The 18,548-nt window shown below is 38.5% G+C and overlaps 1 protein-coding gene across 17 annotated transcripts in view; it reads left to right on the top strand.

The window, feature by feature from the left end:
* Positions 1-24: 24 nt before the first annotated feature.
* Positions 25-18,548, top strand: part of ryr1b (ryanodine receptor 1b (skeletal)) — a 94,228-nt gene continuing 75,704 nt past the window's right edge. For 12 of the 17 annotated variants that reach the window (XM_077494279.1, XM_077494273.1, XM_077494284.1 and 9 more), the window contains exons 1-11: positions 25-387; positions 1,436-1,509; positions 12,008-12,130; positions 12,330-12,431; positions 12,732-12,752; positions 15,747-15,821; positions 15,900-15,978; positions 16,615-16,727; positions 16,819-16,918; positions 17,194-17,290; positions 17,892-17,966. In XM_077494279.1, coding sequence (XP_077350405.1) covers positions 366-387; positions 1,436-1,509; positions 12,008-12,130; positions 12,330-12,431; positions 12,732-12,752; positions 15,747-15,821; positions 15,900-15,978; positions 16,615-16,727; positions 16,819-16,918; positions 17,194-17,290; positions 17,892-17,966 — 881 coding nt within the window. In that variant the 5' untranslated portion in view covers positions 25-365. The remainder of the gene's footprint in view (positions 388-1,435; positions 1,510-12,007; positions 12,131-12,329; positions 12,432-12,731; positions 12,753-15,746; positions 15,822-15,899; positions 15,979-16,614; positions 16,728-16,818; positions 16,919-17,193; positions 17,291-17,891; positions 17,967-18,548) is intronic. The other 5 variants (XM_077494286.1, XM_077494285.1, XM_077494276.1 and 2 more) reach the window with 2 other exon arrangements.

Here is an 18,548-nt window from a genome sequence, read left to right as displayed (position 1 = left end):
TCCTGTACTGTAGAGGCGATTACTTGTTTTCCTTCACATCTTTCCTGCTTCATAGAAAAGAGCTCGTCACTCCACTCAGCCCAATATTAACCCAATGTCGCCACTCTCAGGCACAACAATGCAACTGCACTACACAAGCAGACGCCAAGTCATGACTTGGGCAAAAATGGAGCCACAGGCGGGAGATCGGCGGCGTCGGGGACTCCAATTCCCATAGTGCACCTCGGGTCGTCTTCGTTCGGTGGCGTGTCATCTCCCACAGCTGCCCGTGTTTGCTTGTCTCCGTTCGACCGGCAGCAGGCGGGGATTGTGTCCCCAAAACGCCTTCCCCATGCCGCAGTGGGAGACGGAGGAGAGAATGACGGATGACAGATGGATACGGAGCAGGTAAGAACGTGAGTGTGTGCGCATCTGCATGAGGACTGTGCCAATGACAATCATGCGGATCCACCTTCCACAAATGCTTCATACGTTTAGTGTTTCCCAAGCTTTATTGAGACAAATTTTGCAAAACAAAACTCACAAAACCAAAAAGAAACCCTGTGTTTTACTGTGTCGAGCCTCTAAACTCACCTACTGCGCTTTTACCGTAACACCTTAAGATGCCACAAGATGCCGCCAAAAGCCCCAACTAGTTGGAAAGCAGCAATTGGTATCGATTAAATATGTTTAAGGCGTATGTATTGACCGTTCTAGAATAGTTTTTGCGTTTGGGGAGGAGCTAATTTTAGCTTGGGTTGTTAGCAGAGTCATTTGTTTTTGTTTGCTGGGGGTTTGTTGTATATGCTAAAAAAAAAAAAAAAAAAAAATCTCATTTTAATATATTCTCAGGCCATGAATGATCGATTATTCTGTTGATTATGTCCTCATTAAAAAAAACAACAACAAAAAACAAGATAAATTGACTGTTTTAGTTACTGCCTTAGTGCGTTAAATGTCAGAAATATTGATTGTTGAAAGGCTGGAAATTTCTACGATTTGGACACTTTTAAGTTAAGTTTTTGTGACATGTTAAAGTTGGTATTTTCCCAGGAAATTGGAAAATTTTACAAATATTTGACATAAATTTCTGAATGTGATTGTGGACATTGTCACGGTGCCCCTCCACCATCTCCTCAATCCTTTTTTTAGCCTCAGACATGACGAAGGAGGGGAGGGAGGAGTGTCGGTGTGAAGGAGTGGCACTCCTTCTTCTACAAACATGGTGGCATGGCAAGGTGGGTGCCATGCAGGGGTGGGGGATGCCCCTCCCTCCCTCCCTCACACTCTGTCGCACGCCGCTGTGAGAGTCGACCCGGACGGGTGCTGTCCTCCAGCACACCCACACGCTCTCACACCGAGAGAGAGAGAGAGAGAGAAAAAAGTGGACAGAAGAGGAGATAACGCAACGCTAGAAGAAGAGAGCAAACTAAAGGATCTTGTCTTGTCTCCGGAGGTGCTGCCAGTAACGCGCGGCGAAGGATGGCGGAAGGGGGCGAGGGAGAGGAGGAGATCCAGTTCCTGCGAACGGTGAGTCCGCCTTGCTTACTTTGCGCTGCTACAAACCTGGAGGTTGGCGAGGAGAGGCTTGAACAAATCTGGATGACGTTTCATTTCAATCCAACAATAGTCCAAACAGTAGTTGAACATGTTGGTGCATCCCCCCAAAAAAGGAAGGAAGTTGACTTACTTTCATGTTGGCAAGCTTCTAGCTTCAAACTTGGCATGTGCATGTGCGTATGTCTGTGAATTTATTTACACCAGTGGCAGGACCTTTAGTGGGACTGGGGACTTCCCCGACTTAATCTCCCTGTTAAAACCTCTCCTAGAACATCACAATTATAGAAACTTTCAATATGTACTGTATTGTATGGAAAAATGCACACAAAAAAAAAACAAAAACAAAAAAACATCATCATACAACTGTATCACCAATAGCATATATCGTAGAATTAGCATTTAGCATACATCATGCAGATTATCAAATCAAATCTGAAATCTAGCATTCACATTTAGGCACGGGCCTAGGCCTGCTCGATTATGGAAAAAATAATAATCACGATTATTTTGGCAAAAATTTAAATCACGATTATTCAAACGATTATTATTTTTTGGTACAAAACAAGATAATGTTTAAGCATTTAAAAAATATTAAGACCAACTTAAAAAAAAAAAACAGAAATACTATAAACATGTAAAAAAATCAAATCCAAAAAAAAAAAAAAAAAAAAAGCCAGACGGGGCCGGCGCATGTGTTAGCATGGCTATCTATTTTTATCCGAGGAAAGCAGAGCCCGAGCGAGGGAGGCTAACGGCGCTCGAGGAGGCAGAGCAGCTAGCAGCGAGAGAACGCCTGTAAAAGACAGCTGACATAGTGGATGTGTCCACTTCACGCTTAGGGGGGGGGGGGGGGGGGGGGGCCCTCCCCCCCTAAAAAAGACCCCAAAGTGCTGACCTGGTCGGTGCTTTCCAAAAGTTGAGGAGAGGGTGATTGCCGAGTGAATTGTTTCCACAAAGTTTCTACATGTTGCGCTGCTGCAGTACACATAATAAATAATGTCAAGCGAATTCATCCGGACGTACTAGTGTTGGAAAAAATAAAATCAAATCTTTAGAATTCCGCTAGAAAGAAAGAAAACGCCGGGAAATGTCTAAATCTAAATCTGCAATTTCAATAGTGGCAGCTGACTCCCATTGAACTTGAATTTGAGTGTGATTGGTTGTTTCCAAACGCAGCCACACCCCCAGTAGGAAGGGGGGGTGCACAATTGTGCAACCACATGAACTCAGTTATTTCTTACTTTCATTTGCCCTATTGAAAATTGTTCAAGTTGTTTTTCATTTGAGGGCCACATCCTGAAAATCGGAAGGACGCAAGGGCCACGTAACGTTATGAAGAGAAATTGTGTTTAGTCCTAAAAATTGTACAAATAATTGATTTGTGCTTTTGCAGATTTAGAAAAATGCTACAGTATATAAACTTTATTTTAAACTATTGGCAGTAGGGTTATTATAGTTTAGCAATTTTTCATTTTAGTTAGTTTTTATTAGTTTAGTTCTTTAAAAAAATGCTTAGTTTTAGTTTAGTTTGTTAGTTTCAGTATTAGTATTAATTTTTTTTTTAATATTTAAAAAAACGGCATGTGAGCGACGTCATCTTTTGGTGCTTTTCTATTGGCTGCTGCTAGATGACGTCACTTCTGTGTGACATACTTTCAAACGTCATTATTCCAGTTGATATAAAAAAATAAATCGACTAAAAATCACATTTCAAATCATCCCCAAAGGCTCATGCATTCAATTAATTACCAAAGACTAAAAACTATAAACTTATAGTTAGTTTTAGTTAGTTTTTGGAACATAAAATGTAGTTTCAGTTAGTTTTCATTTAAAAAAAAACAAAAAACATTTTTGTTTTTATTTTATTTTGGTAACAGTATTGATTTTTGAATTTTATTTTTAATTTTTAATTAGTTTTAGTTAACTAAAATAACCTTTAATGGCACCTGTTTTTGTTTTGTTTATTTGATTTGAACTGAGTCAAATGTTATTTTTAGCAAATGTGGCGGGCCACTGAAAAATGGACGGCGGGCCTTAAATGGCCCCCGGGCCGTAATTTGCACACCACTGCTTTACAGTATGTCATATGAATGATTATCTTGGTCTCAGTTTTTTTTTTTTTTTAAATTATTATTATCACAAATTCCTTTGCACAGGGGTGTTTTGACTTTTAATATCCCGTTGCTATATTCCATTCAAGTAGTTGACTGGTCAGTCCTCAAAAGGCGTTTTGGTGGTTTTCTGATGTGAGATTCAAGATGAAAGTCGAGTGCGGCGGCTTTTTATGAATTTTTCATGCGTGGTGAGCTTCAATGACGCTGTGCGGCTTTACGGGTTTTTACGGGTCCACAAACGTCTGGACACTTTTTGAACTCGCCACCTTGCTCGGCATTGGTTAAATCCTCATCATATGGTTTATGGACGGACGCCATGTTGTTTCTATTACCGACATTGCCTTGCATTAATCTCGGCGGAGTTTTTGGCATTTTGAAGTGAATCTTTGGTGATTTTTTGGCAAAATGGTAGGTTTTGTGGCTGTTCCACTCATCCCAGACAAAGTTAATGCCTGCGTTTAAATACATCGAGCATCATTATTTGAGCTGAATGATGAATGCACTTTGTGTCAAAAATAATGACTGTTATTATGGAGGACCAAAACTGCCAAAATTCTAAATAAATACACGACTAAATAAATAAATAAAAGTGAAAATAAAAATCGATATAAAAAATGTAATTCGAAAATTATATCTTAAAAAAATAAATATAAATGGAAATAAATACGTTTTTATTTTCAGTCATTTATTTATTTAGTCATTTAGTCATTTGTTTATCTATTTATTTATTCACATTTTTAAATCTATTTATTTAGTAATTTTTAAAAATTTATTTAGTCATTTATTATGTAGTTATTTGTTTATCTATTTATTCAGTCACTTTTTTATCTATTTATTTAGTCATTTTTAAAAATTTATTTAGTCATTTATTTATTTAGTCATTGGTTGATCTATTTATTCGTCACTTTTTTAAATCTACTTAGTCATTTTTAAAAATGTATTTAGTCATTTATTTATTTGGTCATTTATTTAGTCATTTGTTTATCTATTTATTTAGTCACTTTTTTTGTCATCTATTTATTTAGTCATTTTTTAAAATGTATTTAGTCATTTATTTATTTAGTCCCTTTTTTTAAAATTTATTTAGTAATTTAAAAAAAATGTATTTAGTCATTTATTTATTTAGAATTTTGGCAGTTCTGCTCTCAAGGACCGCCCCCTCATTTGAATAACATTTCCTCTTGGCAACACCGCCCAAAACTGCCAACATTCAAAATAAATAAATGGCTAAATAAATCAATCAATAAATGACTAAAAAATAAAATAAAAATTGATTTATTTCCACATATATTTATTTTTTTTAAGATATAATTTTTTTTTAATATTCCATTTTATTTTCACTTTTAGTCATTTATTTATTTTGAATTTTGGCAGTTTTGGTCCTCCATATTACGTTGTAGCCTCCAGCCAATATTTGTGTTGATTCGAAAGAGGATGAGGTGGGAAGCATTTTAGTTAGTCAGCTGTTGTTGGTTTCGACTTCTCTGGACTGACTCATCGACATAAACTCCATAAACGATCAGCCCTCAAAAATAAATCAGTCCAATCAAATGATGTTAACGAGGGGCGTTAATGACATTTCTGCGCACTGAACGCGGTCGTTTGTTGACGTTTCATCTTGTTGACACGTATGATCCCATTAAGCAAATGGTGTCGTCGCGTCGCTTTCATTAATAAATGCGTGTCACGATTAAGAAACGTGCGCTGATGCGTGATGGCGAACACTCTGACTGAGCGGAAGTTTTAGTGAGCTTTTGCTTTTTCATGGGGAGAAAAAAATAATCCAAATTGTATTCAAGCTTGCATCGAATGCAAAAGCTGCGTCACTGTTTGCACCGCACGGCCGGGAAAGACACTTTCAACTTGTATTTGAGTTTCAGTCTATAATTGAAGCTTCTTTTTTTAGTGTGCCACTATAAGTGTGCAGCCTACAGGGAGTAGCTTGAGCAGCCAGCGGCCTACTTGCTGGCATCTTTTGGGACCCATCGGGATGTGTGTGCGAGATACTCTTAGTAGCCTTTCGAATGACATTTAAAAAAAAAAAAAAAGGAAAGAAACATTTTTGTGACAAAAAAAGATTTTACAAACAAACCCATCTCTGCATTGTAAAGGATTATATTCAAAACTGAGCTTTTTTTTAATACTCTTGTGGTGGCACAATGAAGGTGTGATGAAATCACTTCATATTTTTGTATATATATTTTTATTTGATTGTAGTTTTGTCAGGGTTACCTGTTTGACATCTATTAAACACAACACAAAAAGGAGAGAAGACACTCCGTTCAGGTCTCGCGAGGAGAGAGGAGACAATTCACTCCTGCACTCTCTGAAGATTCCTCTCCTCACCCTCTCGATTTATTTGCTTTTCCACGCCCCGAGTCACATGGGCGTTCCAACCCGAAAAATGCAAATGCAAGGCGTAGTTGGAAGACAGTTTGTCTGTGTTTTGTGCATGTTGAGTGGAAGATTGCTGAGTCCATGTGCGGTCAAGTTTGTTTCGTAACAGAAAACAGGCGACCTCAGCAGACTTGCTCCAACCATTCTGCTGCGTAAGATGTTGCGGTTCTTCAGGTTTTTGAGTCAAATTCAAATCGTCGGGCTATGAGAATGTGAGTGGGAACAGAGCAAAACATTCTTCATTGCAGCAAATGTATGGTAACTTTTTATTTACAATTATTCCTACAAGTTTTCATCAATTTATTTTGTTTAGTTCTTTTACAGAATTTTGGTCTTGAATTAGTTTTTTTGTTTTTTTTTGGCTGTGTGATTTGTTTTAAGACACACTGTACAATAACACACGTGTTAATCCTCACCATCAATCCCTCCTCTGCCTCGTTTGATGAAGTCATTTCGTCTTCATCACGCACACGCTGCCGTGTTGCGTCTTTGAATGACAACAGTAACAAAAAAACCCAAAACAAAACAAAAGATAAAAATCATTTGACTGACACGTTGATCCGGAGGATTTTGCTGTCAAAGTCAGGCTGTGGAAGTGTTGAGCCCGGCAAATGAACACGTCCAGAGACGCGTGCGCACGCATACGGCACCTGTCGTTGCGTGTGCGTGCGTGTGCACAATAAACAGGTGGTCTTCTACTGTGTGACAACACGGTGATGGCTAATTGCTAAAGCTAGTCAATACGAGGACAAGAACATTTGATTGTCCTTTAGTATTTGTTGAACTTTATAGCAGTTAAAAAAAAAAAAAAAAAAAGTCCAAAATTGGGGGTTTGGTTTGAATGTCATTATCTTTATCTTGTGATGTTTTTGTTAGAACAAAGATTCTTGCTAGGATGAGAAAGTTTCTCATTAGGATGATGAAGTTTTTTTTTTTTTTTTTTTGTAGTTTTGAGTATTTTTGGTTTAGTATTTTCTTTTATTTGTATATTGATAATAGTTTTAATTTTGTTGAGTAGCTTGTATTGTTTTTTACTATACGTCATATATTTCAACAAAATACTCTCAAAGTTTCATATTTTTGTATTATTTTAGTAATGTTTAGGTATTTTTTGGCTAATTTGTATTTTTTCGAGTATGGCTTACATAATTTTTCTTGTAATACTTATGTTTAAAAAATGTTTTACCCTTTTTCTCTTTTTTTTTGACTCATATTTTGTGTCTTCAAAAAAAAAATTTTGGTATTTTTTCTATTTTCCATTTATTATTTTGCCTGATATTTTTGTTTGGCATCTTACAGTATTTCATATTTTTTTTCCAATATCTTGTATTATTTTCTAATATTTTCCATTTGTAAAATGTTATATTTATTTCAGGTCTATTCATCTATTTGATTTTTTAAATTGTTGTCTAGTGTCATATTATTTTAAACATGTTTTTTTCCCCCAAATATGACAAAATATTTTTCTAATTGTGTCTAATATGTATTTCCTGTATTTCCCTAAATTGGAAAAAAAAAATGTAGAATAAGATTTTTTTGTGATATATTAGTTTTTCTAGAGAAAAAAAACCCTTTTTTTTTTTAAATCACATATTTTGACCAGTATTTTGTTTTTTTTTTAAAAAATTTTTTAAATTTATTTTGTAATTATTTCTCATTTTTAACTAGTATTTTCTGTGTAACATTTCCCTGTTTAAATTTGTATTTATTTTTCTGATATGTTTGCATTTTCTTCTAATATGTTGTATTTTGATATTTATTTTCCAGTAGCGTAATTTTTTTGTCTGCATTGTATCCTAATGTTTCCCGCCTTCTGTATTCTGAGTCTTACATGTCTTGGGCATAAGTGAGCTTGCCAGCTGTATGAATTTTCCCCGTTGGTACTAAATATGGCTTGATTGGCCTTCCCGTCAATTGTCATCCATTTGAGTTGACTTGTCGAGAGCTCGGTCGTGCTTCTAAAACGCGTCGCTGTCCCCCGAAGCCAGCGCCCGAGTATCTGCTGGTCAGCAGCAGGAGGCAACGTGATCTCGACAGGTGCAGCCACCGAAAATAGTTGGAAGGCAGACCAAGAGCTGATGGAGAGAGAGGGAGAGAGCAGAATGCATGTGCTCCTCGCTCGCTGACTCATTTCAAAAGAGAAACGTTAACATTGTTTCAGTTCCATGATGGATTTTTCTTTGCTTTTTGCAGGCAACCTTTTATCCACCTCTCACTGCATAATACAGTAGTTCTCCGCTATAAAAACAACAACAACAACAACAAAACATCATAGTTGCCCTCCCATTTCATTTTTGTATTCAGTCAAACCTCGTTATTTGGCACAAGTTGCCGCGCATGCTTTCGGGCTTCTGACTCCATTTGAGGGCTTTTGGTGTCAGTGAATCAAATGGACTCAAACATGCGGTCCACATGTTTGAGTCCGTCCAGCAGAGGCTCGCTGCACACGTCAGGATTTTTCACATCTGAAAGGATTCTTTGCCTTGATAGACAAAACATATGAAGATATGTTTTGGATTCCCTCCAGGAAACTTGCTCATTTGATCTCTTTTACTGCCACACGTTAACAAAAAAAACAAAACAACCTCCACTCCACAGTGCCACAGAGCATTTTAACTCAAATACTGCAATTTCAATTCTTTCCTTTAAAAAAAAAAAATTGCGTTGCTACCTTATTCCGTTCTTTACTAATCACCACTTGAAAAGATAAGTTGCAAGCTACAAGCTTTTTGTGAAAAGATACATTTTCTCCACAACAGTGACTTTGACACTAATAGTTTTTTGTTTAGTGACGAATTAGGTTTCATGTGTCAAATGCTTTGATCATTCACGTTTCATCAGATCTCATCAGATTGCGTCACGTTTCATTGGAATTCCATATACGAGCAACCCATTGAAAAGAGATACAATGCTGCCATCTGCTGGCCATAGTTAGTGGGTGTTTTTGATTCCACAACCCATTGACCAGGCAGCGCTGCACTTAGATGTTGCACTTCCCATTGACTTAAAAATAAAAAAATAAAAAATAAAATAAACGTAGTGGACGTCATTTAACGTTTATGGCGGCATTATTATATTATTAATATAATTAATGAATGTATTTATTTATTCATAATTATAATGATTATTTTTATATTATTCTTTACCTTGAAAATGTGGAGTAAAAGAAGAATGGGCAAGTTAACTTCTAAAAGTATGTCAAGAGACCAAAAAAGCTTGACGAAATTCTTGTTTGCCTTTATAACTCATCCATATAAAAGTTAAGTCAAGAATTCAAGTCCTAAAATTGGCGGCTTAAGTATGACTCGAGTCAAGTCATGTGGCTCAAGTACCCCCCCCAACCCTTTTTTTCTCCGTTGCGCCCAAGATGTGTGTCAGGTGTCGGCCCATCGCGTCAGCCGCGCGATGACCCGGAACACATCCTGACCTTCGCTCAGAAACTTCTCGGCTCTTTGGAACGTGGCGAGATTATCAAATAATCAGGGCGTGCGTTTGGCCCGCCGCAAAGTGTCAACCTTCAAATGCGCGAGGCGGCCTCTATTAATAAAGCGGTGAGTTGAGCTCCGGAGTTTGCGCGGCCTCTGCGCCAGCTTTCCCAACGTGGTCAGCCGGGAACATATTTCACTCGGTGGGACTGCCGGAAGATCGAAGCTTCCGATGCCGATGCGTACACCGTGTATTGGCTACAACGTGGTGAGGCACACGTGGTCATGTGCCCAGAGGTTGCAAAAGTATTCACACCCAAGTAGAAGGACAGTACAGATGCTTGTGTACAAAAAAATCCCATTGCACAATGGAAGGGTTCTCAAAAGCGGCTTAGTATAGCTCAAGTTTCTTGAGTAAACAGAGATACAAAAAAAAAAAACAGCACTGTACAAAAAACATGTCCACTAGGGGGCAGTATAATGCATCCATAATAAACACATACACAACAGCTAATCCCACCTCCATTGCTGAAGTTACAATCGTCTTAGCATTTATCTAGCCAACCTTTTTTTTGTAGCTTGGTTACATACCTAACATAATTCCCTTTGTTTTATGTGTAGTTTTATAATAAACTTCAACTGGGAGGGGCAATTAACAGTTTGAAGAATTGAAAGAAGAATTGCCAAAACTGCCTCACTGCTTGTTTTGAAGGTCGCCGCAACCGTCTCGTGAGTGCAATTTTTTTGCTTGTAACGTAAGACAAAAAAAATAAAATAAAAAATTGTCAGACGACTCGTTTCTTGAAAAAAAGTCGTGAGCACTCGTAAGTCTCGGCACCCGTGTAAGTTACATTGGAATGTCATCAGTGATGTTGAGCGTCCGCAATACTGCGCTTGAGAGGCGAAGCAGACATTTTGGGGTCTGACGAGCGATAGACGATCGGGTGGCTGAGAGCGGACACTCTTTGGCAAAGGAAAGTCTCCAGGCCTGAGCTTTTTTACAAGGTCACCCGTCTGAGTCACTTTCCATTTTCATCAACACGCAAACGTCCTCCACCGCGCTTGGAAGCGGCGGGCGGTCCTGCCGCCAAAACTCTGCGACGCACGATCGCGAGTCCAAACGCTAATCGAGTCTGAAATTTCCTCAAGCCGAGAACACGACGAACGGGAACAAATCGGAGCAGAAGAGGGCGACAGGAACGTGAGTCCGGTGAAGTGGCCGATCTTCTTGCTTGTGTCATCGTTTGAGTGCAGGCAACAGCTGAGAATGCCGAGTGTCAGGTGGGGGCGCTTGACACGGGGTGTTTATCGCTGGCTTTTGCACCAGTCAAATTACCGTCTGTTAGCGCTCTGCTCGGGATGTGGACACGCTTTTGCGTCCTTCCTTCACCCACACGTCACAAAAAAACAAAACAAAACAAAACGGTAGAATCAAACGATGAGTCTCGTTCTACTCCACGGAAGAGAGAATACATTCAGCCCACAACATTTTATGTGTTGCAATTGGCATTTCCCCTGTGCAACCTATGCACTACTTTTGGCTGAAAAACTCACCCATTCACGTTTTTGTGCTTTTCCTGTAAGACGATGTTGCGGAGACTCTTTTCAACGTGCACATAGACGCGCACTTCTGGTACAAACATTTGCAAGCCATTTATTTTGTAAAAGAATTTTGACAGGAAATTAGCATGTGTTTTAAAAAAAAAAAAAAATGTACGTACCAATATTTATATGTAATATACCATACTTTATGACGTGCATATTTATTTAGGGTATGTGTGTATTAGGGGTGGGACGATACAGTTAAACCGCGATTCGATACTGTGACGATATTTGACTCACGATATCGATAATATCACGATACACGATATCTACGATTTTTTTGTATATCGTCTCAAAAGAATATCGCAATATATCACGATATGTGACTGAAAAAGCCAAACAAAAAAGGAAAATGTCTAATTATACATTTATTTAATGCCAAAACTTGTATGTATTTTGGACTGCAATACTTGAATATTATTTTTATCCTATAGGTTTGAAATTTGTTGTACTAGTTCTTACTAATTTTTGGACTAGCAGTGCATGATGTTTCATTTTGGGATATTTATTTATTTATTGAATTACTTATTTATTTTGTAATTAAAAAAAAAATCTCAGTTCTTGTTTTTTGTACTACACATCTGAAATAAACTCCAATCAATCAATCAATCAATCAATCAATCAATCAATCAATCAAAAATATTCAAATTATCATATGCAGTTGTAAACATTTCCTACCCAAATCCTAGGAGGAGCGGATCCATTTTAGCACGCGCAACGTGAATGATCAGAAGTGAAATGATTTTGCATTTTTACATTCAAAAGATATTTTCAACCGACATAACGTTGACTGCAGTTATTGTGGTGAGGCGCAATCGCAGGTAACATGGTCGACGGCGGGAAGATTGGATCTTTTCCGCTTGTTGTCAACATTGTTGAAATGCCGGCGTGTCAAATAAGCAACAAGTTCCGTGTGCTTTCCGCGTGCAGGATGACCAGGTGGTTCTGCAGTGCACCGCCTCCGTCCTGAAGGAGCAGCAGATTAAACTCTGTCTGTCCTGCGAGGGCTTCGGGAACCGCCTCTGCTTCCTTGAGACCACGTCCAACGCCCAGGTAACTAATTGCACACCTGGAAGAATCCTCAACACGGATTGCGTCATACCAAACTTTTTTCTTGACATGATCAGTTGGATAGAAAGCTAAATAAATACGTAAATAGATAGTCCTAAGCTCAGCGACTTAAGTCCGTCTCAAGTCAAGTCAGCTGGCTCCAGTTCCGTCTCCAACCCAATGTTGCCGTCTTGTTTTGCAGAAGGTGCCGCCGGACTTGGCAATATGCAACTTCATTCTGGAGCAGTCGTTGTCGGTGCGTGCCCTGCAGGAGATGCTGGCCAACACGGTGGAGATGACCGAGGTAGGAGACGATTGCGGTGGTTCTCGCAAAAAAAATAAAAATGTTTGCGAATGCCGTATCTCCGCAAATATTGTTGGGGTGGGTTTCAAGTGCGACTGGGAAAATGTTTGTTTGAAAGCAGTTTTGTATCATATTTGAACTTCCGATTCAGCCGTTTGCTCCTATGACTCAGTAATGACTTGAGAAGGTGACTATTTGAGGACATACGGTATTAGGAGACTTTAAGATTCAGTTTATGAGAGTTGATGAAACCTTACAGACTCATGCTGCATTAATTTCACGATATGATATCCCCTTCAGGCTGTCGATTTGGACAAATGGGTACGTCTGTCAACATTTATCTACTGTATCTAGTGTGACATCTTCAAAAAAAAGTCTCCATTTTTGTCCGTTTCCAGCGGGGCTAATGTGCAAGTGTCATGTTTCATCTGTTGTATTTAAGATCGACAAATGTCAACGTGAATCACAAGTTGTCAATTCTGTGTTTTGATGTGTTGAACTTGAACTTGAGGTGGAAGTCTACTGCCATTCACTTCCAATTCTAATACTTCCAATTCTAATTAACATAATTTTTCCTCAGATAGCCGCACATACTAGCGGTTGAACCGATTAGCTTCAAGTCAACTAACCGCTAATCACTTTTTTTTTGGAGCCTCGTTTTCCAATCTGCCATTTTACAGAAAACTTCTGCCCCGCCTCTCTGCTGTCTGTCACCAGACTACAACGCGGCGAAATGTCCGGCCGACAAGATGACACTTGAGTCTTGAGTGAGAATAGCGGTTAGCCTCGCTAGCTTCGGCTAATTCGATTGCCGCTAGGCTTAAAAAGATTGGTAGTGGCGGTATTTCAGGACTGGCGGTGAGGAATAAGGGCAGCGGCGCAAAGTGAACTTACATCTTTGCCGCCACAATTATACTATGTCCAACTTAGACTAAGTGCAATTTCTGGCGAAATTGCGCGGGAATGCCGAATGCTAAGATTTGAATGCATGTGGAATGCTTATGAAGTCAATTGAGAGCATTCCCACAATAATGCGTGAAATTTGTGATAATGACAACTTTATTCATTTCACAATATGCACCAACCAACAACACGACACTTAAGTCGCTTTACGTACTGTCACGACATTATTAATCGACTACAGCAAATCTTTCAGTTGTTCCATCCTAAATAGTAATAAAAAAAAACTAAAAAAAAATTGCTGTAACTAATTACAAGTTTTAGTCCCTTGCCAACCAAAACAGCAGCACCTATGAAAAATATGAAAGTGTGGAGTTTTAGATCATATTTCGCAGTAGAGTTTGAGTTCTTGAGTTTGTGACATACTAAAAATTGATCATCTGATTTGCGCTAAGTGGGCTAAATATGCAAAAACAAGTCAACAAGAAAAAGTCATTACTCGGGTTAATCTTGCTCAATCTGAAATATGGCAATCCCCAGCTTGTGCTTGCAAAATGTTCTTTTCTGCCTGTGATGTCATGAGCGCCGTGTTTCACCCGATGTCAGCAATAATTTGCAGAGTCATTGTCACGCCACGATCACATCCAGCTAATATGTGTAAACCTTCCTTACACGTTCAAAATAGAATCAAAAAGACATCAATTGTTGTTTTACGCAATATAAGATCTCCATTGACACCATTAGCTCCATGTCGGGCATCTCAGATGAGGATTAACAAGGCGAGCCGGAGGTTGAGAATAGCATGGCGTGCGGCCCGACGGTGTCCCGCCCACCTCTGTCGGAGGGGTAACAAGACGCCCCCCCAGAGTGCCCCCCCCACTCCCAACACACATACCGAGAAAGACGAGCACCGCCACCTGTCCTGACCAAGTTAGCACCAATGCGAGCGGAGCGAACAGTGTGACGGTCGTACTTGACATACCTGCGGTGTAATTCGTGCGGATTAGGTGTACTTAACGCTGCATAAAAGTCTATTGTCGCCACTCTGTTGGTGGGACTAAATTGTTTTTTGTTTTGAAGAATGCATTCTTGTGGCATGAAAACGATGACTGTTTAAATCAGTTTTATCGTCATTCTTGTGATCTGTGCTCTTTATTAGGAACAGCAATTGTTATTTTATTATGTACCTCAAAAAAAAATACATTTTTGTAGCATTTTTCAAATTTGTAATCAATTGCAGTATTATTTATTATTATTTGTTTGTTATTATTGGTGCTGTCAAAGTTGAAGCGTGAGCTAATTAATTAATCACAAAAAATGATCGCATTAATCATGTATTAATCGCACTATTAATTTTGACTGCAAATGATCCTTTAGCTTGACAGCGGATGGCGACGTCAGAGGTAGCACAGGTTGCGTTTGAACAATAAACATAACGTGCATTCAAGTGAAGCATTTAATCAATGTTTGCGTGTGACATTCACAATATTTGTTCATGTCAAACTATCAGGGTCATTTTTATCCCCACTTGAAATTATGCAAGTAATTAACTGATGAGGAAAAAGTGGAGGATGAGACGTCCTCTTAACATTAAATGCCGAAAAAATTAACACATAAGAGGTGCAGTTTAAAATTTGACGGGCAAAAATTTTTGATAAAAAGCCTTTTAAATTAAGCGATTAATCGTGATTAAAAATTGTCATCGTTTGACAGCTCTAGTTATTATTTATATATATATACTCATGTTAACCAATGGACTGCTTACTTATCAATAAACTTAACATCTTTCTGCAATGTGGACGGAGGCTGAAGTACTCAAAAAAATTAGGGTCATCCGCACTAGGCTGTCCATAGTAATATATTTTTCTGGAATTGTATGTGTGTTTGTAATTGTATATGTAATGTAATATGTATGTAATGTATGTGTATATGCAATGTAATATGTAATTGTATGTACAAAAAAAAAAAAAAAAAAAAAGAACTCTCTTTGCTAATGGGCTGGGAAAACAAAAAAAACAAATTGTTCTGCTATGCGTGTGGTCCCCATTTAGTTTCCGGTCCATATAAAGAAGTGTTTCCCAACCTTTACTGCGCCAAAGCACATATTTTAAATGACGTTAAAAAGCAATCTTACCGCACACTGCCAAGCAAAAAAGGTCACACAAAAAAAAAACATACATATGCTGAAAAACAAAATGATCGCATCTCAATTTACTCATCTGCCTGCCACTGTACATTATTTGCAGTAAATGAACTATAATTCTAGTTCAAATGCGTAGGAGAAAAAAAGTTCTGTGGCACAGTGGTTTGGGATCACTTCGATAATGGACTTGTGGAAGTTGCGTGGGAACCACAATTATCCATTTAAAAAAAAGAAATAAATAAAATGTTTATTGCTTGCCTGTACTTCCCCAGTCCTCGCAAGGTGGCGGCCATCGCACCTTGTTGTATGGCCACGCCATCCTTCTCAGACACAACCACTCGGGGATGGTAAGAAAAACACGTTCGGATTTATTTATTGATATTTTTTCTTTTGGTCCAAGTTGTAAATTCAGGCTCTCTCTCCAGTACCTGAGCTGTTTGACCACATCTCGCTCGCTCACAGACAAGCTGGCCTTCGACGTGGGCCTCCAAGAAGATTCCACTGGTAAACTGGAAATTTTCACGTTTGCTTTTGACAGTCAACCGCTTCTTTAACTTGTTAAAACACACGTTTTTTTAAGCACACAATAACTATAAAGTAAAAACGGTCATGCATGGCTATGAACTCATTTGCTCCCAATAACGTGTAAATACGTATTTTTTAAATGTTGTAGAAGTCCCAACGACGTATTTATACGTTTTTTTGTTTTTTTTTAAATGCTAGAGCATACAGAAGGCTTTGATGCAGCCTCTCAACTGCAAAGAATCAGGTGGCAGCAGAGCAAAGGAGATCAACCAGAGCCATGTAGAAAAAAAGCTAAATTGTGACCAGTAAATTTTGAATAGATTTGTGAAAACTGATGAAACTAGCTCTCTTCTAATGCTAATTTCTGCAAAACGGAAACAGATATAATCATACTTTTTTTTCCTGATGAAAGAGGAGACTTTAATCTTTCTTTTGATAGGTTCCATGCTTTTATAGCAACAGAACACAAAATTCTGCGGGCCTTGCAAAATCAGTCAAAATCCAGTAAAACAACGAACGGGATTGCGAAATGTGAAAATGGCGGCGAGTGAATGAGTTAAATAGAAACAGCATCTCCCACATGATCAAAGTTGAGCGTTTGCGTGTTCTTGTCAGGCGAGGCGTGCTGGTGGACCATCCATCCCGCCTCTAAGCAGAGGTCCGAAGGTGAAAAGGTCCGCGTGGGCGACGACCTCATCCTTGTCAGCGTGTCCTCCGAGCGATACCTGGTGAGACTCCTTGAAATACGAACGCCGCATATGTTTTGGGCAGTATTATTGAATGATTTTTTTTTGCCAAAAACCGTCTCGCCTCCCTCAGCATCTGTCGTACGCTAGTGGAGATCTGATGGTGGACGCCTCCTTTATGCAGACTCTGTGGAATATGAACCCCATCAGCTCCGGATGTGAACTCGCTGAAGGTGCAAACGCACGTGCAAGATATATAAACAATAAACATAACTCGCAATTTTTCAACAACGAATACAACTTGGGAAACAAATACTGATTTAACCGAACAGAGGTACCTGAAACTATGTGACAAAAAATAAATACATTGAATAATTGTGTTTTTTTTGTAAAGCTTTAGGAACAAGAAATCTAAATCCATTTTTAATCCAAACTATGATCCAAATAAGTTTTTGTTGTCCTGCTTGACGGAAAGAAGAACGTCAGATGTGCATTCTTCTGTTTTCAGGCTTCCTAACAGGCGGCCATGTTCTCAGGCTGTTCCACGGCCACATGGACGAGTGTCTGACCATCGCCACACCGGAGGAAGGAGAAGAGAAGCGCAGGTGAGATGAACGAGGCGCAAAAACATCTTTTTTTTTTCCCCCCCCTCTAGCTTTATTCAGTTATTTACGTATGAATGAATTCATTTTAAATATATCTATTTATATCTATTTTTAAATCCCTAGCTTTAAGTGTTTACCTCATTAAAACCCAAAAAAGTGTAAATAGGTTTTTCAATATTTGTCCTTTACTCCCAAAAACGTATTTATACGTTTTTTGTTTTTTGTTTTTTGTTTTTTTAATGCAGCAGCATACAGAAGGCTTTGATGCAGCTTCTGACATTAAGAGGTGGCTTAAAGCAATGGTAGTTGTTACATCAAACGTCCAGCAGGTGGCAGTAGAGCATAAGAGATCAGCCAGGGCCGTGTTGAAACAAGCTCTTTTTTGCCACTGTTTTCACCAGGAATGTGAATACAGGGAGTCCTCGAGTTAAGGCGCACTCAACCTAAGGCCTTTCCACTTTAAAACGGTTACGCCCGGTCCGCCATTTTGACTCCTCGTCCGCCATATGGCCATTTAATATGCAACAAATGTTTATTTCTTTTCATTGTCTATCATCTTCCTGTTATATTGCACGTCTTTTTGTATGCATGTTTGTTGCAGAATGGCTCACTACGAGGGCGGTGCTGTTTGCAGCCAGGCTCGTTCGCTGTGGAGGTTGGAGCCCTTGCGGATCAGGTGATGACAGATGCATCACAACAAAATGGAACGTCATGCAACAAGTAGGGATGGAACGATATCCAAATATCACGATACGATATTATCACGATATGGAGCTCACGATACGATAATTATCACCATATTGTGGGGGAGGTTGGCGATATTTAAAAAAGGTCACAATATTGTAAAAAACATGAGGTCATAGTAAAAAAAAAAAAAGCACAATATTATGCTTTTGTCCATAACATTATGTTATTATTCTTATTATTATGTTTTATTATTATTATTATTATGTTTTATTATTATTATTATGTTTATTATTATTATTATTATTATTATTATTATTATTATTATTATTATTATTATTATTATGTTATGTTGTTAATGCACGCACACATTTTGTTCCTCCACATATTGACTTGCTTCACAAGCAAATTCGGTTCCCCTTCATCTTACAATTAGTGTCGATTTTAAACATAGAAGGGCCAAAACATCCCTCATAAAAATTAAATTGTACTAAAAAACTAGCCACCAGAGGGCGCTAGAACTGCACAAATGGAAATCAGCCCTTTACACAAAAAAAGTATTCCTGGAAGATTA

This window comes from Festucalex cinctus, chromosome 13 (genome assembly GCF_051991245.1).
Source record: "Festucalex cinctus isolate MCC-2025b chromosome 13, RoL_Fcin_1.0, whole genome shotgun sequence".
NCBI classification, from domain to species: Eukaryota; Metazoa; Chordata; class Actinopteri; order Syngnathiformes; family Syngnathidae; genus Festucalex; species Festucalex cinctus.
Note: the sequence above shows the minus strand (reverse complement) of the source record. Positions and strands in the feature narration are given on the sequence as shown.